Genomic DNA, 16434 nt, shown 5'->3' with positions numbered 1-16434 from the left:
ACGGGAGTTATGATAGAAGAGTAATGGAGTGAAAATAAATCATACTCCTTCATTCCAAAATAATTGTTATTTGAACTTTTCACATATTTTCTAAAATAATTATTGTTTTATAAAGTTGAAAACTATTTTTTTTTATAGTAAGTTGAAAACTATTTTTGACATTTTCTTCTATCTATATTTTCATTTAATGTTATAACTCTTAACTATAATCTCATATTTTCACTTATCACAATTCTCAGCAATTACTTAATCAATAACTATTTTTCTCACCTTAATATAACTCAACTTGAAATAAATATGTTTTAATCAAATTATATATGAGAACAACAACTATTTTCATTTAAAAAAACAACTATTTTGAAATGGAGTAGCAAGATTGCATGATCTTAAGAAAAATCTATCCCTATTATTGATTTTCGTTTTTTTTCCAAACTCATTTGTTTATTTTTATTATAAATAGTTAAATACAAAGAACACAATGAAGAAAAAAAATTGAAAAATTTGAAATTATCAAGCACTATATCATCTCTCTCTTTCATGTTCTGTGTATCTCTCTGATTCTGTCTCTCTCGGTTGTGCTTGCTCGAAGAGCTTCTGAGGGCAAGCTTCTCCATCCATGGATGCATCATCTCGGATCGACATCTTTGAGATTTATCGAAGATACTGTGGTAATCTCTTCTTCCACTTCCCCTTTTTTCAATGTGCAGCAATGACGAATCCGATTTTTGATCATGCAACAAGTTTTATTTTTGATCATGTTTTTGAAGATTTTACTCATTTGGGTCTCTGAAATTAATCTTTTTTTTGCTGGGTTTGATGGTATGGTTTAATTTGAGCACCATGGTGTGATTCTTTCCATTTCAAGCAAATGAAGGGAACATGAAGAAGAAAGAAGACATTTTTAATTTTTAATTTGATTTTGATTTTGATTGGTTAGTTATGCTTGTGGTGATTTGTTTATTTGTTTATTTTTTAATTTGAGTGTGTTTCTACAGACATAAGATCAGGACATGCATATGTTGTTGGGGAAGAAGGTTACAGGCAACACAGTGACTTTCACAAGGCTAAGGTCTCCAGGGAGGCACTGACTCAGCTCTCAAAATTGGTGGAGTCCAGAGTTAGTACAGGGTCTGTGTCTCTGAGATTTTCTTTAGATAATTTTGAAGCTGAATGTTGCATTAACATGGTTTACTTTGATGTTTGTGTTTGTGCTTAATTTGAGTGAACAGTTTGATCAAGTGTTTATAGCATGAAATTTTATTTCAAATGAGCTTATTCGTAAGAGTATTGAAATAAGCTCGATAGAGTTTATAGATAGGTTATTCGTTATTTTTTTGAACTCAACTAAACATTTACTTAAGTCCTTGTCATAACATAGGTCTAAATATACTCCAAAGAAATTCTTATAAACACCCCACCTCACGTAATTCGCTCCGCAATTGGCAGGAATAGATTGGACTTAGAATGATACTTCTTCAGTATCAGTTTTTGCTGAAACAGTTACAGAGTGAATGACGTCATGTTAATTAAATACACAATGAAAATTTTGTTGCTACCTTCCACTAAATCTGTAGTTTCTTTATAGTTCCCTTTTCTACCAATGTACGCACCCCATTTTAAAATAACAGGCTCATTTAGTTCTAGTATTTTGGAATTGCGGAAGAACAAGATGTGGAGTTAAGTTCCTTAGGACTTATTGGTTAATAAAACAAATCAGCAAACTGTGCTAGAATTATGATGATGTGATGACAACGCAAACACAAAGTGAAATTGGTCCTGTATCCATTGAGTTAAAAGAGATTCGATCAAGAATTCATGATCTAACAATAACAAAGGTGGAATTCGAGTCAATTGATCTAGATACTGACAAATACTAAGTAGTAATTTAGTTCTAGACCCAAAGCATCGGGGACAGACCGACAGAGCAACATAAATTGTATTACTATAGCATTTACACTAATTAGTAATTAGAGAGGACCCATATATAGGAACAAAAATATTTGTAGTTTAATTGAGACAGACTTTCCTTCAAAGAAATAATGAATACTAAAGTTATATTGTTGTGTCAACAATCAAGGCAAATATGACAATGAAGTTTTGTTTAGTAACTTATCACTTGCAGCATTGCTTCTATTTGAACATTTGGATTTCTAATTTGCCAGCAAACTAAAATTCTGAATGAGTAATCACACATTTGAGATTCATACTACCGGTGTTGTCAATCTTGGATATAGCGCATAGCGGGATGACTATATAATTTATACTATATAGTGTATACATATCTAAATGTTAAAAAATGATAAAAAATACTCAAAATCATGACATTCACAATAAAAATTTATAGGTGTCTTAAACAAAACTTAAATACCAACAAAAGTCAAGGTAATTGAGAAGTTTAAGCCTCTAAGGTTTAAACTAAACTGCCTAAAAACATGAAAATTCAAATTAAAGTTTCATAAATAGGAATAATCAATTATCCTCTTTTAGGTCCAATCCTTCCTCTTTATTACTTTCGCTACTATATCATAGTTGTAGATCTCTTCCTCCATATTCTCTTTTAAACCAGGCTCTTACCACTAACTTCCAAAAAGGCCCTAACATATTTCCGCCGCTTTAGCAGCTGCGACGTAGCCACTATACTAAACTGTAAGGCTATGCTGAAGCCTGGAGAGGCCAGGCGCTACACACTGATATGGTGTTGTAGTGCCACGATTACAACCCTGATTCACTAAATGTATGCAGCTCCAAAATGTCAAATTTATGTTTCCTTCTGTGATGTTCACCTGTGTTATTTTACTACGTCTCTAGGATTTTCTACAATTTGTGGTTTATGGTTTATTGGAAAATGAAGGATTCAGGTTTAAGCTTAATCCTGGCAGTGTTGGAGTCTTTTTTGGATCTTGTGTGCTTTATATTTGCAATCTGCATTGAAGTTATGCTTCTAAAGGATCAACTTTGTTTTTCCACTCCAGTTAATTGTCATTGTCATGTACATCTCAAAGTTACTGCTATATCATGTATAGATCAATAAATTTGAATATTCATAAAATTACATGATGGAACCATGTGATGTGAGCATCTTTTGTATCTTGAATGTGTTTGACATGCCAAATTTTCCAGGGTAACAATTTTTGATGAACTTTCAATGCTCATGTCACGGCTTGACTTGATGGTAAGTTTTGATTTCTTTCAATACAAACATCACTCGCCTCTGTCATTGGGACCTCTTGGTATAAATAGTGAAATCCGAATAGATTGTGAATTCTTTATACTATAAGGAGAGAGGAGAAAAAATGATATAGCACGATGCAATGAATCCTCACATTCATTTTCTGCCCCCCTCCCCCCATGATACCTCTTCGAAATCTTTAATTTGAATATGTGCTTGCTTTGTTTCTCGGTCTAGGTGGACTTTTCAGCGTTCTCCCGGTTCTATGAGTTTGTATTCTTTATGTGTCGCGAAAATGGTCAGAAGAACATCAGTAAGTACTAATATTTGCAATTTGTACTAATCTTCTACTTTTATTGATTCCATTTAGTGGTGAAGCTGTATGTAATACTCATGGTAATTTCCTTTGCTATTTAACTTTGATAATTTACAGCTGTTAGCAGGGCAGTAACTGCATGGAAATTAGTTCTTGCTGGGCGGTTTCCACTGCTTCATCAATGGTGTGAATTTGTTGAGGTAAAATACAGGACTGTGGAACTTTTGTGGGTTTTCCTAGTCACGGGGTTAGTGTTTGAGAGGGAGGCCTTGCAGTTTTAACCATGTATAAAGAAACCACTCTCTGGGCTTAATGAAAGTAACTACATTGAAAACATAAATTATTCCACCCACATAAACAATACTAGAGGCCGATGACTATTCCCCCTTGAAATACACAGATCAATCTCTCTCTGGGCTTAATGAAAGTAATTACTTGCTAATCCTATTAACCCTGAATAACTACAAAATGGTAAATTGCTTGGAATAATACGATAAAAAGTGATACAATTGGACCCTGCTCTAAGATTATTAGGGTTAGTCTTACTCAACCAATTTAAAATCTTGGTCTATACGGCTCGGTTTATTTAATCTGTGACTGAAATGGATTGAACCATGTTAACCTGGTTCTATCCATCGTTACAACCTGGTAGGTTGTATTCTCTTACTTTCATTTTGTTGGAATCTGATCTATTACTTCTTATTCAGAAAAATCAACGATACAACATCTCGGAGGATACCTGGCAGCAGGTTCTAGCTTTCACCTGGTGCACACGCGATAATCTGGAAGCCTATGATCCTGAAGGTACTATTCTCATAGGTGTACTTTTTACAATTAGCTAGGCCTAGAGATGTAGATATCCATACTTATTTACCTCTCTCCGCATGCAATTTATTCTTTTTAAATGCAATAATACTTGCATGGTTATTTCATTTCTGCTTCTTATGCTGCACCTGAATGTTTTTTTGTATAATTACTATATGAAAATGAAAAAAAAGAAAAAGAAAATTAAGTACTCTTGTTAAATGGTGACATCAGAAAAAGGAAATTAAGCTTTTGACCTCTTTTAAATAGTGGAAGGTTAGATTATAAGCTTGTTGACTACTTGAATATCGTTACTTGGGGAATCAGCATTGCAAGGGACTTTTGGGTGGCTGATGGGAGGGGGACTTGTGTGTGTAGAAAAGATGTTTTGAGTATTGACTAATCGGTGCAATTATCTTTTCTTTTTCTGCTCTTGCAGGTGCTTGGCCTGTTTTAATAGATGATTTTGTCGAGCATATGTACAGGTTTGGTTTCTTTATGGCCACACAGAAGCATCGTAAACTTTTGCAAGGATTTTGATGATGATATCACTGTTAGGTTTACTGAAAATTCAATTTTTGATAGAACCCAATAGAATTGATTGATCCGTATAACCCCCCCTAATATGCTGAATATTAGTTAATAATTATTCCATGAAAGTCAGATGATCTCCCATCGGTTGTTTTTATGCTTAAAGATTGTTTATTAGCATGTTTCAGACATATTATTAAGTTGCCAACGCCAAAGGTTCAGTAGGATATCTTTCATGACATTGTATATTTTGGAGGTCATGCAGAATAATGGTAACCCAAAATATGGTGTATTTTGGATCAGTATTGTCAATCCCGGATAGCGGCCGACCCCAAAAATGCTATAGCGGTATAACGCATAGCGGGATGGCCGCTATGCTAAATATTTATATATCTATATAATCTATACAATATACATAAATAAATGATAAAAAATACTAAACATGTGAAATTCATAATTAATATTAAAAAGTCATCTGACACAAAAAGAAATCACACAAGTCTGAACAGTGAGAGATATAAAAGGAGTGAATAAAGTCAAAATAGAACCATTGAAACAGAGAAGAGCGAAAAAATAAGAACCATAAAAGAGACAAAGTAAAACACAAAAGAAAGAAAAACAGGGGAAAAACCGCTGCTGAACGAGAAGAAAATAGATTGTTGGGGGTCTGCAGATGGTTGCAGGAGGATCGCTGGAGCGTGTCGGTCTCTACGGTGGCTGGCTGTCCGTCGCTTGATTGGTGCATTACAGGTAAGAAGCCAGACGTTGTTATCGGGAAGGACGGATGTGCCAGGAGGAAAACATATTCCATCAATTTTAACTGAAACCCAAAATTACGACAGAAAACCCAATATTACCCCTAAAAGCTTACCCTAATCTTCAATCTGTGAGGGCGACTTTTAGTTTTCCCTTCGTTCTAGAACTGCTAAGGCTCTGCGAAGTCGGCGATTTCAGCCGCGATGGCTGCGGCATTAGACCACTCCGCTATGGGGCTGCTCCACCCTGCTCTGCCGCGGCATCGCTATTGCACGTAATTGACAAGCCTGTTTTGGATTAACAAGTAGGTCAGGGTCATTGTAAGGGTGGCATGTACTTGGTTGACCTTTTGGAACCTTGAGGGATGCAAGCAACATATTCTCTAACTCGTTCTTTTTAATACATTTTTTTAATGGGTGAAAGTTATGTGGGTTCCACTAAATCACATGGGTCCCACTCTCTATTTGGTGGAACACACATGATTTTGCTCAATAATGAAGAACGTGGTATGAAAATTCCTCACATGGGTTTGAGAATTGTTTGAAAGATCTCTTCAATTGTTTATGCTAGTGGACGTATTAATGAGATTCGGAACCAGCTCTCTATAATTGCTACAGATTTACGCATATCTTGGTTTTATTGAAGATCCTGATGCTGATAACTTGAGATTAAAACATAGAATGTTCATTTAGGTTGTACATTGATTGTATGGCCAAGGAGAATTTCACATCAAATTTCTAAACTAAATCTGGCGACAAGATTCTTCTATTAATTGACCTTTTATCCAGATGACTATTACACTTTGTGCTAAATTTGCTGCCTAGATTGAGTGATTTTAGATTTCCTAGACCAAATACAAATTTTAGAAGTGGTATTAATTCAGACAGTGGGGCTTGCAAATCACTCACATAGGTTTGTGATCAGAGACTTGCTGAGGAAGAGAAGTGACTCAAGTTAGTACTTGCTCTGATACTTCCAATCTGGAGATCAATATATATTAGACTAATTACAAGTCTTTTCCTAGTGGCATAACCATTTACGAGTGTTGGTCTTTAGGTTGATATAAGACCCACTGACTGTGACCTAGTTGTTAAGAGTTCAATCTTTGCAACTCCCATTTTTTAATTAAGAAAAAAATAGTTGAATCTCAGCTTAAGGTAAAGTGATTTTATGCAACGTCCATGCTTTAAATTCAAATGAACTTGTGTGAAGGGGCCTGTAACCAATCACGAGCCTTCACTAACAACTTAAGCTTTATAGGAGACAAACTCAGTTCATCCGTTGTGGAAGTTTCCTTTCAAATCTAGATTTTGCGGCCATTTGTTGAGGTTACTAATTCTTTCCCTCTGGTTTCAGTCTAAATCAATAGATGGAAGGAGAAATCAAGTGATATAATTCTAGGATTTGACTCTTCTAAAGTGAAATTTGGACTTTAGAGGATAAAGTGCGAAATTATAGATAGTGATTGGAAATTTAACTATTAATATTGTAACAACTTCATACTATTATACATGTACATGCCTTTTATCACAATCTTGACTGTTGATTTACCAATCAATGGTTATCCTTTAAAGTTCATCTCCCAATTACTGGACCAGATTTGTAGCACATGATTGTGAAAGTGTTAATGTAGCTCTAACTTTCGGTACATGATATTCGGTTTGGTGGAAGAATTTGCTAATATCAACGAGTTCGCTCTGAATATTGCTGGTCATTTTTATGCTGTGTTTTTTCACAAAAATGTACGCAAACAAAAGAAACCCATAATCTGAAATGATACAACAATGACAACAACGAAAGTCTTATCTCACTGAGTGTAGATAATCTGAAGGATAATCTTGTGAAATTCTTTAGGTGCTGTCTCAATATGACATGAATTTAACAAATCTTGCTTTGAAATCTTGGTGTTACTTAAATGATAAACTTGTATATGGTTTCCTTCCCAGTTGGGTATAGTTTTGCCTTCCTTGTTTAAAACTTTGCAACAAAGCCAATTTCAGGCACCATTTGTAGGATTAATTTTTTGCACATTGGATTTTATGGTATCGGCATCTCTGAACTTGGTTTCTTGTATAATCCTGCAGGATACAAGGATCATATTATGATTATTCCAACTTTCGCTGCAACTGTGGTGATACAGAATCCCAGTCATGTGTTCTTGAGGATCCACTTCCTGGTCAGTTTATTGAAGTTACAACCATTCCCTGATATAAGGAAATAGAGTTGTACTCACTGGTGCACAAGGGGTTGTTTGATTCCTTTCTCTATTTTCTGAATTTAAAAACTGTTTTTCAAAAGAAGAAAAGAAAAAAGCAGTTAGGGCACGATATTTTGCAAAACTAAAAACAGAAAACTAAAAATGAAAACAGAAAACATACATGAGAGATGTTTTGAGATTTTAGTTTTAAAAACTAAAAATAAGAACAATTTTGAAGAATAGTTTATATCAAATAAGTTTAAAAAAAAAAACTAAAACCTAAGGGCTTGTTTGGTTTCTGTATTAAGAACAATTTTTAAAATCTGCTTTTCAAAAGAAAAAACTGTTTGAATGAGATGTTTTACAATGTTAAAAAGGTGATTTTGAAAGCTTAAAAAAGAAACATAAAGCATCTCTGCGATGTTTTGAGATTTTAGTCTTAAAAGTAAAATCTGAAAATAAGAACTGTTTTTAAAACAGTTTTTGAAAACATGTTACAACGGACAATTTTTTTTTAATTTTCAAAATTTGAAAACAGGAAACAATTAAAAAACTGCAAACAAATAGAACCTTAGGGTTTTTTTTTTATGTTTTTTTACAGGACTGAGAAGTGTTTCTGTTCTCAAGAGGAAGTTACCTGAGGAGACATCAAACAATGATATGGAGCACTCTAGTGCATCTGATGAGTTGATTTCTTCAAATTGCAAGAGAAGTAGAGCTCATGGGGCAGTAGATTGGGAGGACCATGATCCACTAGGGAACACATCAGAGGACTGCATGGAAACTAGCAGGCAAAATAGCCCCTTGTGTTCATCCAAGTCCCAATGTGCAGTTGAAGGTTGTCTTTCAAAGGGGTTTGCAGGGCTGCTCTCAACTCGGTCCTTTGTGCAGTTTGGTAGAGAGAGGAGGGCTTCCTTTAGATGAAGGATCTGTCATAGTAAAGGTATACAAATTTCTTGTTAGTTGGTCTGTTGGTGAATGGGCTATAACTATGTAATTCTAGTTTCTCATTTTTTTGTGGCATTGTAATATTTTGTTGGTGAGTGCTAATTAACTATCCATTGCTATTTTGATAAAATCAATAAATGTATTTTACTGTTTCTCTTCTGTTTTCTTTTAAAATTTTGTTGTTTAAATAAATAAAAAACAATATCTCATATACCTTTATTGATTTTATATTTAGTTATATACTTTTATTTTATAGATAACCTGGTTTTATGAGAATTTAAAATAATAGTGTGACTTCACTAATAAGTTAGCTGAAAAGTGAAAAGCTAGTGGAAAACTTAACTAGTATAAAACTTATTAAATTTATTCTCATCCGGAATACCTTTTCTAGTTGTGTAGCAAGCTTTTCAACTTCTTTTCATGGCTCTTGTGCGATCCTTGCTGAGCTTTTGGTTTGAAATTTGTGGTGCTTGTAGGGTGTGCTGTGAGAGTGTTTCTTTGTATGTTATTCACTTGTTGGAGGTTCCTGCCATGTTTTCGCCTATAAGCATTGGGTTGGAGGACATAATTGCTATCTCTATATGAAAGGGGTTGAAATAGTTTTTTTTTTTTTTTTTTTTTTTTTTTTTTTTTTTTTTTGAAATTAGGGGTTGAAATAGTTATATATACTGTTGAGATGTTGTGGTATTTTTTTTTTTAATTTCCTTCTTGTACTATTACTCTGGCTTCAGGAAGTTCATAAAACAGTTGAATTGAATAACAGACGAAAATTAACCGTCAATTATAACCGCCCAAGAACATTTAAAACTGTTGTCTCCTCTCCATGCAACTATATATAAAACCCTCAAACCCAACATTCATTCCAATTTATCTTCTATCTTCATTCATCATCATTCTACTCAAAACAAAAAATGGACCCAACTGATCAACAAGTTGGCATCAAAGTCTACAATGCAACTCCACCACCCCAGGCGGCCTCCGACCTTCCTCCGCCAGGCGACCCGGCGGATCCTAGCCGGAAGCCGCGGCGCGCCATGATGGCAAAGGGTGTCCAGAAAACCCTCTCCAAGACCTCCCTCCTCGGAAACTTCCTCCCAACAGGAACACTCCTAACATTCGAGATGGTCCTCCCCTCCATCTACAAGAATGGCGAGTGCACTCACGTCAACACCGTGATGATCCACCTCCTCCTAACCCTTTGCGCCCTCTCCTGCTTCTTCTTCCACTTCACCGACAGTTTCCACGGCCCCGACGGCAACGTGTACTACGGCTTCGTCACGCCAAGAGGGCTGTCTGTCTTCAAACCGGGGCTCGTCGTGGCGGTGCCGCAGGACGACAAGTATAAGGTTGGGTTCCAGGACTTTGTTCACGCTGTCATGTCAGTGATGGTGTTCGTGGCCATTGCTTTCTCGGATCATAGAGTCACGAATTGCTTGTTCCCGGGGCATGAGAGGGACATGGCTCAAGTCATGGAGAGTTTTCCTTTGATGGTGGGAATTGTTTGTAGCGGTTTGTTTCTTGTGTTTCCTACTTTTAGACGTGGGATTGGATGCATGTCTTCTTAATATGTTGTATATATTTTTGTTTGTTTACGCTGTTGGTGCTTCTTTTGTTTCATAATTTGCCTTTTTCATTCATATTTGTGTGAAAGTAATAATGTACTGAAGAAGGACAAGGTATGTTATTTGTCCCAATATATTATTTAGGTTATTTATTATAGTAGGATATATTTGCTATAATATATGGGAATCAGTGAATATTAGTGTACCAAATTTTTGTCTAACACTTTTTTTGTACAATTTTGCCTAACACCAAAGTACATACTAGAGAGAAGAGAGAAAAAAAATTTTGGTAAACAATGACAAACTGAAAAGAGATATATAGAGGGAAAAAAATTAAAATGGTGTACTGTTTTGCAGGACACGAATTGATACTCTATTAAAATAAAATTGATAAATTTTGTTTTTGTTTCAGATGAACAATTATTTTGACGAACAACAATAGTTTGACACCTTATTCCTCATTCGCATGTAAGGATAGAAATAAAAGAGACAAATAAGATATATGAGTAGAACCGAGATTGAAGAGAAAGTTATCTGTGAATATGTCAAAATTATATTTTTGTCCAGTTCTATAAACAAGTGCTTTCTACAAACTAAAGCCAATAGCTACGCGTACTTATTGGTTTGATGAACTCATGAAAGATTACTAGACCGATGCAATGCGGTTTTAGATCGTGCGTGAAAGAATTCAGGTTAGAAGTCTCACATTGATTAAAAATACTAAAATAGTTTTTATTACACCTCTAAATTAACTTTTTGGGGTTGAGTTAGACTAGACATAATTTTAAAAACTTGTGTGAGGTGGAGAAATTCCACGAGTTGAGCTTAATACTCAAATAAGAGTGTTTACCTTCGTTTTCATAAAAATATGCTTAACAATGCTGATAATTTTATCATAATTGGGTTTATTATGCCTGTTGATAAGCTAACTGAAAAGCTAGTTAGTTAAAAAATATGTGTGACTGCGTACATATCAGCGTCTTTAACACATCAAATTCCTCCTCATAAATATTCCAACAAATGAACAATTAAATGCCTCATTCTGTAAAAATAAAGTTATACAAGTACAAAGATTGATGAGTTCGAAATCTTGGGAGACCAAACCCATGATGCGAAAATCAAATATATATACTAGATGAAATTCTATAACAGGGTACAATTTGTACCACATTTGCTCTGCTAAACAAAATTGGTGAATGAATTTGTTTAGTGTCATAGCAAAGAGTACATATGTTGGACTTTTTTTTTCTCTCTGTTTGATGTTTCATTCATTGATTCATCAATAAAATTATGTATGTCAATTAAAACATGATATGGATGACTCATAACTTTCCATATGTGATTTTTAAATGACATGACAAAATTCTATTGGTGGGATAAAGAAGAGATTAGACCCAAACGGCCGAAGATACAGGTGACAGGTCTACACCTTAAGCTCAATGTTTTCTTTGTTGATGTCTTCTTCATCATTGTTTCCTTGAAATTTGACATATTTATACCACCTAGCCATAGCAACATAAATGACAAAATCAGCTGCTGTTAGTGCTGCTAATAGGAAGTAAAACCTGTCCAAATGTCCCTTGTTCAGGTTCCCTGGGATCCACCCGGGCATGTCATCATCCCTGGCAGAGATCTTCATCACAATTGCAACAAGCAAACTGCTGACATAGTTTCCTAGTGAAATTGATGTCATGCAAAGTGCACTTCCAAAGCTCTTCAATCTATCAGGTGCTTGCCCATTGAAGAACTCCAATTGACCCACATACATGAATACCTCTGATGCTCCTATGAGCACATATTGTGGCACTTGCCAGAAAATGGATAGTGAACTTGACCCTTCTTCACTTGTTGCATGCTTCAACCTGAAGGAAAATTATGTGTTCAAACCAAATACATGCACACCCAATGTAGGGATATGAATAAAAGAGAGATAAATGAGTAATATGATATATGATATGACATATCAGATTTATTGAATATATTCAGAAGTTAGTTTAGTTAGAATCTGATATTTAGTTTCTAACAAATACCATATTGCGAGTGATTGAATGAGTGAAATGTGAAAATCTATTCCACAAATTGATACATAAAGTATATGTACCTGCGTGAATTTAAAATGTGACAATCGCTCTCTGAAAATACGTTCTTAATAAAGTAGTAATCAAATGTTATTTTCACCTCCCTACAAATTTTATACTGTCTTATTTAATTTGTTATTCTTGATTTTGTTAGTGTGTTTCGCCTCCTTACTCATTTTGCCTGGTTCCGCCCTGAATATACAATGTATGAGCTAAAGAGTTAAATACTAACTTTCCCTCCAATAAAAATGATTCTGCTAACTAACCGATTCTAACTAAACTAACTTCTTCTAACTGAATATACTCAATAAATCCAATATGATCGGAAAAGAAGAGAGATAGAAATAAAAAGTGAGTGAAAATGCGACAAAACATCAAAACTCCAACCTGAATTGCTCTACCAATCCTGCTGCTACCATGGCCATGATTGCAAGGACTAGACCAATTCCCATCCTCTGAAGCTGTGTGATTCCTTTGGATTTCATTGTTTTGGCTACAAGGGGATCAAGGACTCTCCTGTAGATGAAGATGCATGAAGCTACACTGAGGATGTCAAAGCATGACATGCTTGCGGGAGGAATGTTGAAAGATGAAATTTTTGTGTCCATTGCAGCACCTTGCTCCACAAATAGTGATGCCATTTGGCTGAAAACAACTGAGAACAGTATGGTGCAGAGCCAAATTGGGAGTAGTCTCAGTATGCATTTCACTTCCTCAACTTGTGTCACAGTGGAGAGATGCCAAAGACTGCATTCATTTTCTTGTTTGGATTCCTGTGATGTGATAAGTGCTGCTTTGTCTAAGAACCTAACAATTCAGTATAAATTTTCCATCAGTGACTTCTCTGATTGTATATTTATACAAAATCAATCAAAAGTGAAAGGAGACTCTCTGCAATGGACGGATTATCAAGATAACTTATGATTTAAATTCAAATAATTTAATTGTGATATCTGAAAGGTCTATGATCAGGTGACTAAACCCTGCTTCTTGGCTAATTGTAATTGTCAATAATAAAACTCACTAGTCAAACTCTGTTTTTTAAAGGTCCACTTATCAAACTCAAATTATATAATTATTATGAACTGTAGGTCTAGTAGTGAATCAATCTTTTAGGCAAGTGGTGTGAATACTCATTTTTCTTTGTGCACCGTGGACTAAAGAAAAACCCAATTCACATGTTAAAAGGGTTCATCTGCAAATTAATTTTAGCGCGTAAGAAGTATATTATAAATAACATGTACTAGTAAAAACATAATTCATAGATCAACCTTTTTTGTAACATGATTCACTATAGAATTGTTATTATAATTTTTATGTCATAACAACAACAAAAATTCTTTCTCAAAGACATAAAAAAAAGACAGTTTTTGTGTGGTGGGCTTGTTTATTTGGGTCTCAGCTGAGCTTGTTTGGTTACTTTTATGTTACTAGGCTTGTTCTTTAAGAATTAACCTTAAGAAACAAACTTCATATATTTACATTGGGAAGACCATTTGCCCAAAAAATAATGACATGGAAGACCAACTATTTATCAAACATATGAATACATGTAATGATATGCATACCTTTGACCAAATATAAACTGTGATTATTATATAGACATACCTAAATCCTTCTGTGTGGAACATTTTTCTCCCACCATTGGTTGAACATTCTTCAACTTCATGAAGTTGATCTTCTTCACCCGGTGACACCTTCACCTTCCACTTTCTCATTGCAGCAACAAAAACTTGGCAAAATCTAGGAACAGGGTTCCCACCAGGCTTAAAGTATCTATACCATGGTGTGCCACAAAGAAACAGAACCAATGCCAAAAAGGCAGAGCCAGCTGAGGCCCAAAACCCCAAAGTCCATAACCCATCATCCTCAAAGTAATTCAATATGGTGTTTGAGAAGAGTGAGCCAAGGTTCAAAGCCAAATAAAAATAGCTGAAAAATGATATTTTTGAGTGTTGTTCTTTTGGATCCTCTTCATCAAACTGATCAGCCCCAAATGTAGCTATGTTTGGTTGGTATCCTCCATTTCCTAGGGCTATTAGATAAATGGAGACATAGAATAAAGCAGTTTGGTATGATGAATGTGATGTGCAGGGTAATTCTTTATCACCACAGCCATTGGGCTCCAATAGGAATAAGTAAGTTGTCAGTGATAAAGACGCCAGGCCCTGTCAGGTTTAGAGCATTAATTCTCATGAACACATAAAGATGTAAACTACTGTGTTTTCCACATAAAATCTCGAATTTGCGACAGAAAAATGATGTGTTTTTCAAAACATTTTTTCAATTTAAGGCATTGGAAACATTTGATGTGTTTTTCATACTTAAACATTGTAGCTCATTGAATTATTGAATAAAAAGTGAGAAGAGAGAATATTATTTTTATGTGAAATAACATTTTTACTCTTAATATATAATAATTTATTTGTTCCTTGCGCCGAATATGGCGGCATCCTCCATCGTTCATCATAGCTTCCTTGTGTTTGGACGTAACGGCGTAGTTTCTAGTTCTTTTTAGCATTTCTCTTGTAACCAAAAAATAATTCATTTGCTCCTTATTAATTGTCTAGAAAGAAAAAAATACACATATTAAGAAAATACAATTAATTTTATTAATTTTTAGAATAGTGTTTGTTTATCAGACCATAATTAACTTACATATTTTATGAACTGAAAATATGAATAATCATAACTCAACATTCATTATCCAATGAATAACTTACCACAACAAAAATGACCTGGAAGATGGCACACGTCATATACCTCCCCAAGTAAGAGTCACTAACGAAGGCTCCAAGAAGAGAGAAGATGTAAACTGTCCCTGTCCACTTGCTAACATTGTTGGCTGCATCAGCATTGTCTTGACCCATCACTCTCGTGAGAAACAGCACGAGATTCACTCCCACACCAAAGAATGCCAAAGTTGCAAGTCCTTGGTTCACTAATATAGTATCATCCACGAGACAAAAACACATTACTCAGTGAAATTTGTAATTAATATATACAAGGTTTCATAACATATGTTTCACAAAAATGAAAATAACCTTAAATATGATAGAATATATATAGTAGGCCTGTCTATGGAATAAGAAATTTCCGATTCACAAATTTAAATGGTTTTTCAGCAAATTAATTTTAGCATGAATGTATCATAAATTTAACTTGTACTAAATTTTAGTTGAAGAGGTGGGTGATACCTAAAATCAAAATTCCTGCCACCCAAGTTCCAGTTCTCCTTCTGTCTGCAGGAAGACCATGGCTATCAATTGCTCCATCCTGTGTGCACTCCTTGTACACCTTTTCCTCCATTTTATCCTGATGAATATATATTTAGTCATAAAAAATCAAATATTAGAATCATTATTACCATTTGATTGCAATCATAAGCAGAACTTACTTAGGCTAGTGAAAAAAATTAATTGGAGCATTTTTAGAGCTCACTATAATTTGAAAAATTTGGAACTTAAACGGAACTAACCTTCTTAACAAAATACAAACAACACAATTAACCTTGCAAGTTGGAAATGTGAAATATTGGCTAAGTAAGTAGAAGAATATTTTTCTTGAATATGGTAGCAAGGGAGAACTGAGTGATGTAGTATATATGAAGAAATTGATGAGCAGGGCATGTATATATAGAAGTTAGGGAGGAGATTCATGCACGTAGAAAGTGACAAACAAAAGCAGAAAAAATTAAGTGAGGGTAGTATGTTGGGAAGGAAGAAAATTTGGAACTTGGAAGAAGCGTGAGACAGTTGGATACATACATGCTCATCACATATCACACCATCGCTGATTTGATAGAATGTCGTGCTTTAGGTGTATTCTACATAGCAAGCTGTCATGATAATTACACATTTGAAACGAGTATTGCCCAACTTTCAAATGTATATATGTGTACATATATATATAACTTTCATATATAATTACTTTATGGGTTTTTTAAATAATAAAAAATAAAATATTTGTGAAAATGAGGTTACTTTATAAATATTTGTCAAAAAGTGGAGTTATTTCTGATAAGTGAGATTTAACGTGGTCTGGATTGTCAAAACAAGCTTCACGTGAGACTT

At 34.6% G+C, this 16434-nt stretch overlaps 3 protein-coding genes across 4 annotated transcripts; 2 read left to right on the top strand and 1 right to left on the bottom strand.

Moving 5' to 3' along the window:
- Nucleotides 1-492: 492 nt before the first annotated feature.
- Nucleotides 493-9335, top strand: LOC130728524 (defective in cullin neddylation protein AAR3). 2 transcript variants are annotated; one of them, XM_057580023.1, is made up of 10 exons: nucleotides 493-668; nucleotides 996-1128; nucleotides 3121-3172; nucleotides 3407-3482; nucleotides 3603-3685; nucleotides 4193-4289; nucleotides 4729-4774; nucleotides 7661-7752; nucleotides 8375-8716; nucleotides 9198-9335. In XM_057580023.1, exons 1-9 carry the CDS (start codon nucleotides 617-619, stop codon nucleotides 8695-8697), a joined length of 954 nt encoding a protein of 317 aa, XP_057436006.1. In that variant the 5' UTR covers nucleotides 493-616; the 3' UTR covers nucleotides 8698-8716; nucleotides 9198-9335. The 2 variants fall into 2 exon arrangements, with proteins under 2 accessions (XP_057436006.1, XP_057436005.1); XM_057580022.1 differs by lacking the exon at nucleotides 9198-9335 and having other exon boundaries at nucleotides 494-668; nucleotides 8375-8875.
- Nucleotides 9336-9485: 150 nt separating this feature from the next.
- LOC130728525 (protein DMP9-like) lies at nucleotides 9486-10407 on the top strand. Its single transcript, XM_057580024.1, has one exon. The coding sequence runs from the start codon at nucleotides 9633-9635 to the stop codon at nucleotides 10284-10286; it is 654 nt and encodes a 217-aa protein (XP_057436007.1). The 5' UTR covers nucleotides 9486-9632; the 3' UTR covers nucleotides 10287-10407.
- Nucleotides 10408-11262: 855 nt separating this feature from the next.
- Nucleotides 11263-15994, bottom strand: LOC130728523 (protein NRT1/ PTR FAMILY 7.3-like). The gene is made up of 6 exons (XM_057580021.1): nucleotides 15840-15994; nucleotides 15559-15676; nucleotides 15085-15302; nucleotides 13970-14529; nucleotides 12749-13168; nucleotides 11263-12145 (listed from the first exon to the last, which is right to left on the bottom strand). The coding sequence occupies exons 2-6, from the start codon at nucleotides 15668-15670 to the stop codon at nucleotides 11707-11709; spliced, it is 1749 nt and encodes a 582-aa protein (XP_057436004.1). The 5' UTR covers nucleotides 15671-15676; nucleotides 15840-15994; the 3' UTR covers nucleotides 11263-11706.
- Between the last annotated feature and the right edge of the window lie 440 nt (nucleotides 15995-16434).

This window comes from Lotus japonicus, chromosome 1 (assembly GCF_012489685.1).
Source record: "Lotus japonicus ecotype B-129 chromosome 1, LjGifu_v1.2".
NCBI classification, from domain to species: Eukaryota; Viridiplantae; Streptophyta; class Magnoliopsida; order Fabales; family Fabaceae; genus Lotus; species Lotus japonicus.
Note: the sequence above shows the minus strand (reverse complement) of the source record. Positions and strands in the feature narration are given on the sequence as shown.

Excerpts from the sequence above, each read along its gene's own strand:
- LOC130728524 (XM_057580023.1), top strand. The coding sequence starts at position 617 with ATGGATGCATCATCTCGGATCGACATCTTTGAGATTTATCGAAGATAC. Across the intron at positions 4,290-4,728 it reads GGAAGCCTATGATCCTGAAG|GTGCTTGGCCTGTTTTAATA; the intron begins GTACTATTCTCA and ends CTGCTCTTGCAG. Across the intron at positions 4,775-7,660 it reads TTTGTCGAGCATATGTACAG|GATACAAGGATCATATTATG; the intron begins GTTTGGTTTCTT and ends ATAATCCTGCAG.
- LOC130728525 (XM_057580024.1), top strand. The coding sequence starts at position 9,633 with ATGGACCCAACTGATCAACAAGTTGGCATCAAAGTCTACAATGCAACT.
- LOC130728523 (XM_057580021.1), bottom strand. The coding sequence starts at position 15,670 with ATGGAGGAAAAGGTGTACAAGGAGTGCACACAGGATGGAGCAATTGAT. Across the intron at positions 13,169-13,969 it reads TTCCACACAGAAGGATTTAG|GTTCTTAGACAAAGCAGCAC; the intron begins GTATGTCTATAT and ends CTGAATTGTTAG. Across the intron at positions 12,146-12,748 it reads GGATTGGTAGAGCAATTCAG|GTTGAAGCATGCAACAAGTG; the intron begins GTTGGAGTTTTG and ends ATTTTCCTTCAG.